This window comes from Equus przewalskii, chromosome 13 (genome assembly GCF_037783145.1).
Source record: "Equus przewalskii isolate Varuska chromosome 13, EquPr2, whole genome shotgun sequence".
NCBI classification, from domain to species: Eukaryota; Metazoa; Chordata; class Mammalia; order Perissodactyla; family Equidae; genus Equus; species Equus przewalskii.
This window is the reverse complement of record NC_091843.1, coordinates 61,384,479-61,397,649: the sequence shown is the minus strand read 5'-3', so window position 1 is coordinate 61,397,649 and position 13,171 is coordinate 61,384,479. Positions and strand designations below refer to the sequence as shown.

The window sequence follows — 13,171 nt, the reverse complement described above, 5'->3', positions numbered from 1 at the left end:
CTAAAGTGACCTATCATTAGCACCTCTGGGCACTGAGACCTGTATCCAGCATCTTCCCATGCTGCAGGTGGTTATAGTTTTGCACTGAGAACTGTCCCAGACTGCTTCTGAAGTCGGGGCCAGAGATGGTAGATGGGATTAACTGCATAACAGGAAAGCCTACTGGCAATTATGAAGGTCCATTTCCACTGGAAGTCTTTCAAACCACATTATATTTAATGAGATCTGTTCTAGTCATGTCAAAATTACTGCCCTTTCTCCAGAGTCATCTTTTTACTGAAGAATTTCTGTAATAGGTGGCTGAGCAAACAACTTGTTCCATCTTATATCCCCTCATGAGTACTAGTTGTATTACTGATCTATGGAGTGTATAACACTCTTCTAAGAGTAGCACTCTTTAAGAAATGTTCTTTAAAATCAGAATAAAGCACCTTTTGGTCCAAGTAATTGTTCTTTAGACACTAGAAGAATTATTAAATTAGTCAACTTTTGTCTTCTTAAAATGTATATTTTTGTATATTGTATTGTTATGTATATTATTTTAATTTTAGAATTACTTTGTACTAGAATTTAGAAAATAAAAATATTGGAAAATAAAAATGTAATTCCATTATGTAGAGTAATACAGTAAATAAGATTTGCTTGCTCGCTTCTTTTTAGAAAATTAGAAAATGATAATTCAGCTATGTTTAAGTTGTACATCAGTTATAATGTTAGTATTATAATGCTTGGCTTCCACCATTGGCATAGGGGGATGTAGTTCTTTTTGTGCATAGGATAATAAACTGCTTGTGTTTTTTAGTATTCTCCTTCAAATCTAGCAGAGCAATCTTGTACTTCCCTTAATAAGGCATAAGTCGTTAAATTCAGGTTGAATATTATATATTTTAAATCTTAGTTGTTTTTCTTTATTCTTAAGGTCTTAATTTACCTTCCCTCTTCTTTTTTTTCTTTTTGCCTAGGCACTAAAATGTAGAAAAATGAGAAACAAGGGAAAATAGAAATTAAATTTTTTGCATCCTATCACTGCCATACATACCCTGAATTCTGTATGGTTAATCATGTTTAAGAAAACTAAATATTATTCTCAGAATTGCATGTTTTGAATCAGTAGCATTATCACACTTAATTTTTAAGAAGGGCTTATTGGGATTTATCATCTGTAATTTCACTGTACAGGGAGCAAATCTATTCTTTTATATGTTTGCTTAAATGTTTAAAACAAATGACCCAGATCATGCCAAACTGATACTGTATTCTATATAGGCAATCCCAACTTGATAAATGTTTAAATTTACTGAGATATAATTGCATACTAACTCCTTAGAATGATATGGTAATAGTTTTAGTTGAGATCTGTAAAGGAAATTAGCACTAAATACAGTTAATTGAGTAAAATGATTTAATAATGATATCGTGGCACATTTTATACATAATATTGTGTGAGCTTAAGGAAAGAATATTTTATGCTGAAAAAATAAAACTAGAGGGTCTGGCCCCGTGGCCGAGTGGTTAAGTTCGTGTGCTCTGCTGCAGGCGGCCCAGGGTTTCGTTGGTTCGAATCCTGGCCACGGACATGGCGCTGCTCATCAAACCACGCTGAGGCAGGGTCCCACATACCACAACTAGAAGGACCCACAACGAAGAATATACAACTATGTACTGGGGGGCTTTGGGGAGAAAAAGGAAAAAATAAAATCTTTAAAAAAATAAATAAATAAAACTAGAAAAAAATTCTGTGAAATGGTTAGGTGAGAGAGGATGAATGAGAGTCACAAGCATAATTGTAAAAAGTAAATGGGTAAAATAATAAAAAGAAAAAAAGAATTACTAATAAAGAGAAGATAAGTAAGGGAGCTAAAGAAGGAAGAAAAAAGAAAAGAATGAGGAAATTTGAAGGCATTGGAGGAAACAGAGGTGTTAGATGAAAAATGAAAGGCTTTTAAGAAAATATATTTTGCTAGAGATAGTATCTCTTGCCAGAGATCCAAGAAGGTGCACAAAAAGGCAATCAAGGAAATGGGAACTTGTGGAAGTAATGTAAATATTTGAGTTTGGCCAAAGAATTGTATAATAATGCAAGTCTCTGATCAGCATGTAATTCTGCCTAGTCATTATGCTAGATAACAATCATATTATTAGCTAAAGGCTAGGGTCCGGCCTGGTGGAGCAGCAGTTAAGTTTGCACGTTCCGCTTCTCGGAGGCCCGGGGTTTGCCGGTTCGGATCCGGGGTGTGGACATGTAGGCATCCCACGTATAAAGTAGAGGAAGATGGGCACGGATGTTAGCTCAGGGCCAGTCTTCCTCAGCGAAAAGAGGAGGATTGGCAGCAGATGTTAGCTCAGGGCTAATCTTCCTCAAAAAAAAAAGACTAAACCAACTCAAGTTCTCAAAAAGTACAAAAAATTGTTAATTAAAAAATTTATGAGTAAGAGTTTTGGTGCTAGTTTCACTGTGGAAAGTAAACATTAGGTAAAGTATCTTTGTTTTGGTTAAAGATAGCGCATGAAAAAAGTGATCAATTCCACTTTATTGCTAAAAGAATTAGAATTTGTAGAATTACAGATAGGCCCTAGTGCCTGTTAAAGATAGACCCACTGCTCTAGTTAATTTATGTCCTCTTTGTCTAGCCTTAAGGCAGATAATCATGAAGATCAAATACCCAGAATATTTTTTGTTGTTTTAAGAATTAACTTATTCAGTAAATTCAAAACATAGCTATTTAGAAATGTGAAAAACACGACAGGAAGAACATTATTATTCATGTTTTCCTTTTATGTTAAGCATTTGTTCAAGTATCAAACTCTACTTGGCATAAAATACACTTTTCCTAGCTCTGGTTACATTTCCCTTTCCCTGAAAATAGCTTTTACAACCATCAGATGAATTGCTGTTCAGTAGACCAGTATTTCCCACCTTTTGCAAGTGTTTGATGATTCTCTTACTTCTGATTGCATGATATTTGATTCCTTATTTCCTTCTAAAATTTCCCAGTGATATATACCTTTCAAATTAAGAAGGAGTCTTTATGGAATTTTTGAGAAGTGTTTAAAATCCTGTGACTGACTTATCACCCCAGTATATTATTAATCTAGATTTGAAATAATTTATTACTTAGATTATTGAATTAATAACTAAATTTATATAAGAATAGAAAAGAGAATTAAATGTCATCTTTATGGTTATTAAAAATTCATAAAATGTTTGTGTTGAAGTTTCATTTAGCTTTTTCGAGCTCATTGAGAGGTTTGCTTGTATAGTTCCCATGCTCTTTTCTTTAGGTTTTTTTTTTTTAATGGTTTCTCATTTGGGTGCCTAATTTTAATAGAACCCAGAGTTTAATTTTTTTTTAGCACTTTTCCCTTTGTGTCTCAAAAAGGAGCTCATCCTGCACTCAAATGTTTTAGATAAAGGCATACAAATCTTCATTATATACTTGGGAATTAATGTGAACTAAGATTAGAAAAAATAAAATAGCCTCTTATTCTTCCCCCAAGAAAAAAATATTTTCATTTTCTATTACTTAGTCCTCATTGCTTCTTCATTTCAACCAATCTTTTTATTTCACTAAGCCCAGTATGTTTTTGCTGGGAAGGGAAAATAACTAACTAAACAGCTAGCCCAGTCAGTCAGGAAAGCTTGTCGTATTAAGTATAACTGATTGACTGTATTGGATTAACTATAACTTTAAAAAAGGAGGCTTCCCCTCCCCCACATAATTAGCAAAAGTCTTATATAATTTACCAAGAAGGAAAAATCTTTCCCTCCTGAGGCTTAGAAAGATATGATATTTGAGGTAAAAAGCTTCATTTCACTTTTGACGTCATTATGATTCTTGGGATGTTGAATTTTGTTGCCGATACGTTATACATTTTATTACTGTCAAGCTTGCAAAATTGTATTGGAATTTTCCTGAAATAGTATTAATAAAAACATTCCTTTCAATGCCAGAGTAGTCCCTGAAAGACCTGATAGACCCAGACAGGGGATATATACGGCCTTTCCCTGTGAATGTGTGCGCACACACACACACTCACAGTAAGTTCAGCCTCCATTTCATAACAGTATTGTCTAGGGGCTGGGAATACCAGATCTCTAAGGTTCCCTTCCCACCCAAAAGGAGCTAATAAACCCAAAGGACTGAAGTGTAATTCCTATGAAATAGCAGTATAAATATTTTCCTATTTACTTCTTTTTTTAAAACAGGCAAACTTACGTGTTCTTTCAGGATGATCTTTTTTCCAAACATATTCCTTATCTTCAGATCCTTAAATGAATTTCTCAGAGTGTTAGCTGAACTTTTGTACTTTAAATGTCTTTTTGACTTAGTGAAGTCTCCAGGCTTTGCATTCTCCCAATTCTAAATAAATCAAAATTTGGGAGGATAGGTTGAATAGAACAAGAAATCAAGCACATGACATCCTTGTTTGGGATGCTTTTCTATTATCTAGACTTTTTTGGGAGATAATTATAAAAGCAAGTTCTTTGCAAAAAGGTAACATTGAATTTCTTATTTTATTGATTTTTTTTGGAAAAGAGAAAAAATCAATAAACACTTTTGTCATTTGTGAGACTTGGAAATATTTCTGTTATAGTAAAAATTTTAGTATTTACTATAATGAGATGCACTGTGATAAAATTTTGGAGATAAATATTTAATCATTTTGACTACCTACTTTAAGAATTATAAACTTAGTATACACAAAAAGTTAATTTGTGTGGATTATGCATTTGTTTTAAAAACAATTTCTTTTACTTCTTATAGTTGTAGCTAGTTGTTCATATGTTTGATTCCTTAAACTGGTTTTTGGGAAGATGATTTAAAATTTTTTGAAATATTTTATTTATCATAATTAGTACTCAAAAAAAGGGTTATTTAGCTTCTAAAAAATTTCCATGTACAGTCACACCACATATATATTTAAAGAATTGAAGAATATCATAAGTGGAAGAAGTAGAAACTAAAATGTGGACTCTTCAGTGAAGTCTATTTGGAGTTTTTCAAGGTTCTTTTTTAAATCAATGGGATGGATTTCGGATAATATGAAATGGAAATTTGACAGTAATTTTTGGGCCTCTTCCTTGGTGCAAAACAATGAAGGCTATCTTCAAAACTAGTTTTTATTTGCCAAATGATACCATATTTGTCACTATATAGAGTTCATAATAAGAGCCTGAAAAACCTCATGTGTGAATATTTGCCTTTCATTTATTATTAATTCTATTTTTCCCAATTTATAAATTACTTTCTCATGAGGCATTGTGTGAATTGTATTTTGAGAACCTTAAGAGTTAGTGCACATTATTGTACCTTACTCATAAAGTACTCTTATCATCTGGGGCAGTTTAGTTCCTGTGGATGACATAAACAAACAAAACAACTTTTTACTTGTTACCAGAAAATGTGTGATTCTGTCTATTATCAATTAGAAACATTTCAAGAAAATATAATCAGCTCTTACTTATCTCTGCTGTTTAGCAGAGATATTAACATTTGGTATTAGCATTTGGCCTCCTAAAGTAACAGAATTTGCTTTTCATGGCTTATATTCCTCTCTTGTTTTTACCATGTGTTTGTAATTGCACATGGGTGGTTTTCGATGATGCTATTTCTCCTAAGGTTTTATCTACCGTGGCTACACAGGATCAGGACCAGCCATGTGGCAGCGGTAATGGTTAAGGAAGTCCTGGGAATGAGATAAGAATGGAAAGGCAAGCGGCAGGGCAGCATCAAATGAAGCCTTAGATAGTGCTCCTGGAACATATGACCATAGATGGTCCACAGCCTGTGTGATCAAGTTAAATCTGTAAAAAGACATAACTCAACTTTTAATTTAAATAAAAAAATGAAGTCGTTTTGTGAAAATTTCTCTGATAATACTCCTTTTTTATCCTAATTCTCTGGTTGATAAATTTTAAATATATGGATTTATTTTATGATATGGTGAATAAGACTATAAATGCTAACTCTAAATGCTAATATTTTGTCTGCTTATGTATAATGGATAGGAAAAACAAATAAACTTATATTAAAGGATATGTATTTGCGTTAAACTTCAATACCAGTGCTCCAGGAGATACTTTTTTTAAAAATTATGAAAATTTCAGATTCATCATATAAATTTTAATTGGTCAATTAAAGGGAGGAACATATGTAAGAGGTATTTATAATTGCTATGACTTTTACCAGAAAACATTGCTATTTTCTCTAATTTATTTATTTTTCAATATTTGCTCAAGTTCTGTGATGCGATCCCCATAAGTGAGAAGCCACTGGCAGAACAGGACTGGTACCATGGTGCAATTCCCAGAATAGAAGCGCAAGATCTGTTAAAACAGCAAGGAGACTTCTTGGTGCGAGAGAGTCATGGGAAACCTGGTGAATATGTCCTTTCTGTATTTTCTGATGGACAAAGGAGACACTTTATCATACAATTTGTTGATGTACGTTTCCAATTTAGTTTATATTTTGATGTAGTTCATTGTGGTATAATCATAATAAAATGATGAATATTTTCTGATAAATACCAATAACACTTAAAAGCTGGCACTTAAGTTTTCTTTTTTCTGAATTTGTTAAATACAGTGCTCCAAAATTCACTGAAATGTTAATCTTATTAAGAAAATATATATTATAAAATATGGTAAGTTAAAAAGTTTTTATAAACTTTAAATGCATAAATATTTAAAATATTTGAAGTTAAATTTGAACATTGAAAATATTTTAAATTAAAAATAAAAAGAAATAATGTGATTATCATAATTTTTCTTTTTTTTTCTGGAGAAACTTAATTATGAATTTTATGCTCTTGAGACTGGACCTTAAAATTGCTTTAAAAAATTGTACCATGAGAGGGGCTGGCTGGGTGGTGTGGTGGTTGGGTTCACGCACTCTGCTTTGGAAGCTTTGGGTTCACGGGTTCAGATCCCGGATGTGGACCTACACACCACTCATTGGGCCACGCTGTGTGTCCCATATACAAAGTAGAGGAAGATTGGCACAGATGTTAGCTCAGGGACAATCTTCCTCAAGCAAAATGAGGAAGACTGGCAACAGACATTAGGTCAGGCTAATCTTCTTCACCAGAAAAAAAAAAAAAAGGGAAAAGAAAGAAAGTGGTACCATGAGAGATTTTTAATAAACAAATTATTAGTGATAATGAAATTCCTTAATGAATGGGACAAAGATAGTTGGTTTTATGATTCATTTAGGATTAAGGTTTTTTTCTCTTTGTGTATAACTTATTGCTTGTTGGCTTTAAAAAGCAATGAATAGAAATTGATGGAAAATTTAAAAAATGATCTATTCACATTGCTTGTTCTAATACTAATTTATTGAAATTTAAGTATTGCTGAACTAATTTTTATGTTTAGTATATTCTTTATTAAGCGTTAAACAAATGAAGAGTAATCTCAAAATTTTGTTTAACTTTACCTACTGAGAAATTTTTAATGTTTTTGGCATGTGAAGAAATTGATACTTCTATTTGTCATTTCAAATAGCATGCATTTTCAAACTGGCTATCTATAGGATTTCAGTTTATGTCCAGGCACTAAAGTAATACTAGTTACCTTAAAAAAAGATGAAAATCAGAGGGTTTTAGGGATATATATATCAATATATCTATCTCTATATTATTCTGATGTGAAATTCACATACCATAAAGGTAACCATTTAAAAGTGTACAATTCAGTGACATTTAGTATATTCACATCAGTTCAATGACATTTATAATATATTCATCCTAGTAATTATAGTTAAATGAAAATAGATGCCATTCAGATGGGTTAAAAGGAATAAGTCCATTAAAGTTTGTATTATAATTTTCACAGTTTGTTAATTTTGCTGGTTTTCAGACCTCAACCTCATAATCATATTTGCCTACTCTTGTACATCTGACCTACTGTTTCTAATAGTATATAATTCCTTATTTCCTTGGCAAACTCTTTTATGATTTGTATGTAACTTTAATTTATGGATGTGGATAACCTTCCCTGTTACAACCTGTGATCATGTTGACAATATTTATAAAATGATATGAGAATTGTAGAAGGAAAGATCATAGGTAAAGTATAAACTAACTATAACTTATATAAATGGTTCCTTCAATTTTATAAACTCTAAAAGTTAATATTTGTGAAATATGTCATACATTAAATAAGACTGAAATATTCCCCTTATTATCATTTCTAGTTTAAAATGTAACTGTAGGAATGTGAATTAGTGTTCTTAGAAACAAAAAGGAAAAGGTCTGCTTGCAAATTATCACTTGTCTTTAGTATTGCCATTTTGTTTTAAGTGACTAAAGGTACAGCAGAATATATTCTAAAAATAAGACGTTGTTACAAGTTCACATTTGAAGATTTTACTTGACTTCATCTGTCATTGAAATTTTGCAAAGATCACTATTAAAGATAAGAGAGCTTGTATTTAAAATCCTCAGGTTTTCCATTGCCTAAATTTATTTAGTTCACTTTCAGTATAAAATATTGAGCTCTTCAATCAATTGAAAATAGGAGTTTAAGTGCTTGGACAGTTTTTAATTCTTTTTCACTTTGTATTGCTAAAATTATCCTTTTTCCAGGGGGTTGGCCCCGTGGCTGAGTGGTTAAGTTCGCGCGCTCCACTGCGGCGGCCCAGGGTTTTGCTGGTTTGGATCCTGGGCGTGGACCTGGCACCACTCATCAGGCCATGCTGAGGTGGCATCCCACGTGCCACAGCTAGAAGGACCCACAACTAAAATATACAACTGTGTACTGAGGGGATTTGGGGAGAGAGAGCAGAAAGAAAAAAATAAAGAAGATTGGCAAAAGTTGTTAGCTCAGGTGCCAATCTTTATTAAAAAAAAAAAAAGGATTATCCTTTTTCCTTCCTCATATATCTGTTGCCTGGAAGGGGTCAATAAATGGGGGAATTTATTACCAGGTATTTGATGATTGCCTGTTATATTCCAATCAAGGAGTTTTAATTCAGTAGTATATTATAAAAGCTGTACGTAAATGAAAGGGACCAGTGTCTTAAGAGAGGAAGACATAAAGAAATACGGGATTTTAGAGAATGGAAAAAGTATCAAATAGTGGATCAATGAAAAAGCACTGGACTCAGAGTCAGAAGACTTGGCTTTCAGTCCCAGCTCTGCACTTTACAAGCCCTGGGTTTGGGAACTAATGGGAGTAATAGCTTATATAGTTATTGTGAGAATCAAATTAGTGAACATGTACTTTGTAAGGTTTGAAATGCTATACAGATATTAGGCATTTTTACCATTGTTTGATGAGTTTGAGAAAAAATATAAATGTATTTTGTAAGAAATATCAATGTAATTGGAAAAGTTAATTTTAAAAATTTCTTTTTGGTTCCTGTGAAATTATTTACTTGTGAAATTTAAATAGTAATGAAAATGTTGTTTTAGAATTTATATATTTAGGTTTGAGGTATTCATTGATCACAAGTAATGTCATTTTTAGCAACATTGCCTCTGTCAACTAGAGTCTAAGATGACAATTATTTTGAATCTTTATTATTGTATACATATCACAGTTACTTTTTAACATGTGAAACTCTTTGCATACTGTGAACATTATGACTGATCAAGATGGACACAGATATTTTCAATTTTTATATTTTTTTATTACTCGACAGAGAATACCTGTTATTTTAGCTAGTTCAAGCAAGAACTGTAGTTTTTACTGAACATTAAATATATTAATTTCATAAAGCCAGATATATTAATCTTAATATTAAGTAGATATAAATCTAAGAGTATCTGAATCTCACAGTATAATTCTAGTGTTATTTACCGACCTCTTCCATAGTTACTAGCCTTTTATGGTGCTTGTTATAAAACCATATTTAGGGTTTGTACCTAAAGCTATTTATTTTGTGTTGTAAATGTTGACAGATTTTTGTAGAGGTTCAAATAGCTTTGTTCCATTTGATAAGTAAATATATAATCAAATCCTTGGTTTTGTATAAGATAAAACAAAAATACATGTGTTAAAACAAAAGTACTCCAGAAAGAACTTTTTTATGCTATTATTAATAGGAAAGTCCCAGTGCATATTTCTCTAATTTGTTTATCTGACATGCAATTGCTAAACAGTCATTTTTGTAAAGTGCCCTGTTATGCAGTGTAAGGAGATGAAACTGAAAAATATATGGCCTAATTCTCAGTGAGTTTAAAACCTAGAAGGGGTGAGACATTAGCAGAATACATGAATATTAAAGATGCAGAATTAGGGATGATTGAGTCAATAAATTTGAATTAACATGATGAAATGAAAAATAATACATAATATTTTAAAATAAAACGGGAAAAAATTCTATACATAATGGCATTTCATCATCTTTTATTTCTTCATTCGTTCACTCAGGAAATACTATTTGAGTGAGTACTATGTAAGAGCCGGGGATATGGGCCAATAAAACCAAACCACCTCCACTTTTGTGTGGAGTATTTACTTTGTGAAATTGCATAGGTCAGTGTATTAAATCATCACTTCATTCAACAGATATTTATTGGATGTCTGTCCTGTGCTAAGTTCCACTTTGAGCTGATGGATTTAGTCTCTGAATGTAACCAGATAGGTTTATTTTGTTTTGTTGCCACAATCTCTAGGCTGTTTGAACTACCTTTTAAATTCATGCTGTGGGTCTTAAGGAAGACTAAATGAAAATGAGTAGAAATCCAAAACTTGTGTGAATGACAGTTAATTTCAAGTTTGTGGCCTTATTGTTGTACACTTTGGATTATTTTAACCATTCTACTCTAGTTGGTCAAGGACTCAAGAAAAGGCAGTAAGTACCTTGAAGTCAAAATGAAACAGACGTAAGATGTCATTTTCTGTGCTCCTGACACACAATTAGAGACTTAGGAAACTTCCTTCTTAACAATAAAACAAAGCCATTCTAAAACCTTAATATTAATTTCTAGGAAATAATAATTGAGTGAGTACTTTTTAAGGCCCGGGGATGTAATGATGGAGCTTACAGTCTACGGGGGGAGGGTCATAGCCATTCTTATACCAAGGACTATGTATAGTTCTAAACCGCAGTAATGCTTCAGTCAAGATACGCAGTGCTATGAAAGCTTTTAACTGGGAAACTTAAGGAAGTTAAGTTTGAGACAACATCTGAAGAATGAATAATAGTTAGCTAGGAAAAGCCATACCAAAACCTTATTAATATTATTCTCCAAACTCCCCAACAATCCATCCTGTGTACTGGTTTAATTAGTTATTTGTAACTATTCAGTGTCGATTTTATTTTGAGAAAGCTAAAATTTATGTTTTATATTTTCATTTTTAGATATTTTACCAAAAAAAGGAGTGTTTTAGCCTTTTGTTTTTATTCAGCCTTTTGTTTGTATTCAAGTTATTAATCTCAGCCTCTTCCAAAATGATTTTTCTTTCTTTAGGTTTTCTTCTTTTCTTAAGCCTGCCTATCCTAGATTGTTTTTCAGGAGATCTACTCAGGCATATTCTTTCAAATTATACATTCATCAAATCCTCTTCTTATTTTTGTGTGCTGATTCCATTCTCTCTGACTTCTTTGCATAATAACAGTCCTCTGGAAATATGTATAGCAACCAAATCTGATTGTTTTTTTCATCTATATGCATGATTGATTCTTAAATAGCACACTGATAACTCAGGAACAAATTCTAGATGTACTAAATGTTTTAAAAACAAAAGTAATATATACTCAGTGAAAATTCAGAACTATGTATTGTGGAATGTGTGCTTCACATTAACACCCCCTTATGGGTTCAGTGTGTATTCTTTGAGAGTTTTAAAAATATATTCTAATTATGTTTCTATATAATTTTTATTTTACAAAAATTTTCATACTGTATTTTTTATTCATACTTCTCATTTTTTTAATGACATAGTATATGATATTTAAAATGTAATACAAATAATCAACAAAATGATCTTTGTAGAAATTTATTCTATACTACTATTTTTTATTGCTTCTTTTGGAATTCACATAAGTGATTATTAGTAGCAAACTTCGCTCCAGAGAAGGCTCTTATTTAAAAGTTAATCTGGATTCTCTCTCTTAAGAAAAACTTAAAAAAGAATCCATCTGTGTGTGAACCTAACCTCAGGTCATCTGAGCTATAAAAAATTTAATAGATCTGTGCAAGGTCAAATGTAATAGTCAGGATTTTGAGTGTATCAAGAAACAAGCCCTCAACAGTTTTAGTGAATGTACTGTTCTTGCCCTTTTAATTGTTTAGACAAACTTTATAAGCATACAGTCTTAGCATCATTTTTAGACTCAGTACTTTGTCTTCATCTTTAAGAAAGTGAGCTGATTGGTTTTGCACTCTGTTAGGATTCAGACCTTCGTTGACGTTGGGGTGATTGGTTTAAAAAAATAGTTAGCATTAATTTCTTATTTCAGCCCATGAAGGAGGCACTGCTGCTTGTATCACTCACTGTATTAGTCCATCATGATTACTATGTCAATGGTAGAAAACTGCCTTTAAATTAAAAACTAGATATGTTCTTAAATTAAGAAAGGGAAACTGAAATTCCTATTATTTTTATTTACTGTTTCTCTAGTTATAAGAGATATGTTAGAATTTTATATAAGACATTATGACACTAGTGGCTGTTTTGAAATTTTATTCTGTGTAAACTTCATCTCATTATTTGCTTTTTATTAAACATTGTACTTTGATGTCTTGAGTTGGCGTAAGTGTGTGAACTTTCCAGTATTCATTTCTAAGTTAAATTGTCTTACTTGTCACTTTAACTTTACAGTCATTTTATGTGCATTGTATTTCATTCATTCACACATGTTTATTTATCCAGGCAATATATGCCAGGTACTGTTGTAGACCATGGAGATACTGTGATGAAGAAAACAAATGTAAAAATTTATGACCTCATGAGCTTATGTTCTAGAGGAAGTGATAATAAACAAGATAAATGAGTAAAATATATCTGATATTAGATGATGATAAATATTGAGAAGGAAAATTCAGTAAGAAAAAGTAGGTAAGAAATTTAGTTGGAGTGAGAAAATGGATATTGAATATTGTATAGGGTGGCCAGAGTCGTCTTCACTGAAAAATTGACATGTGATAAAAGATGGAAGGAAGTAAGGCAGCCATTACCCATATGGCCATCTGAGGAACCATTTCAAGCAGGAAATGTTAA

At 31.9% G+C, this 13,171-nt stretch overlaps 1 protein-coding gene across 30 annotated transcripts in view; it reads left to right on the top strand.

Annotated features, from left to right (window-relative positions):
- FER (FER tyrosine kinase) overlaps window positions 1-13,171 on the top strand; it is a 439,939-nt gene that overhangs the window by 185,699 nt on the left and 241,069 nt on the right. For 21 of the 30 annotated variants that reach the window (XR_011525228.1, XR_011525226.1, XR_011525218.1 and 18 more), the window contains one exon: window positions 6,242-6,445. Coding sequence is in view for 12 of the 30 variants with exons in the window: in XM_070569583.1 (XP_070425684.1) it covers window positions 6,242-6,445 (204 nt within the window). In the remaining 18 variants the exon portion in view is untranslated. The remainder of the gene's footprint in view (window positions 1-6,241; window positions 6,446-13,171) is intronic. The other 9 variants (XR_011525229.1, XR_011525213.1, XR_011525215.1 and 6 more) reach the window with 1 other exon arrangement.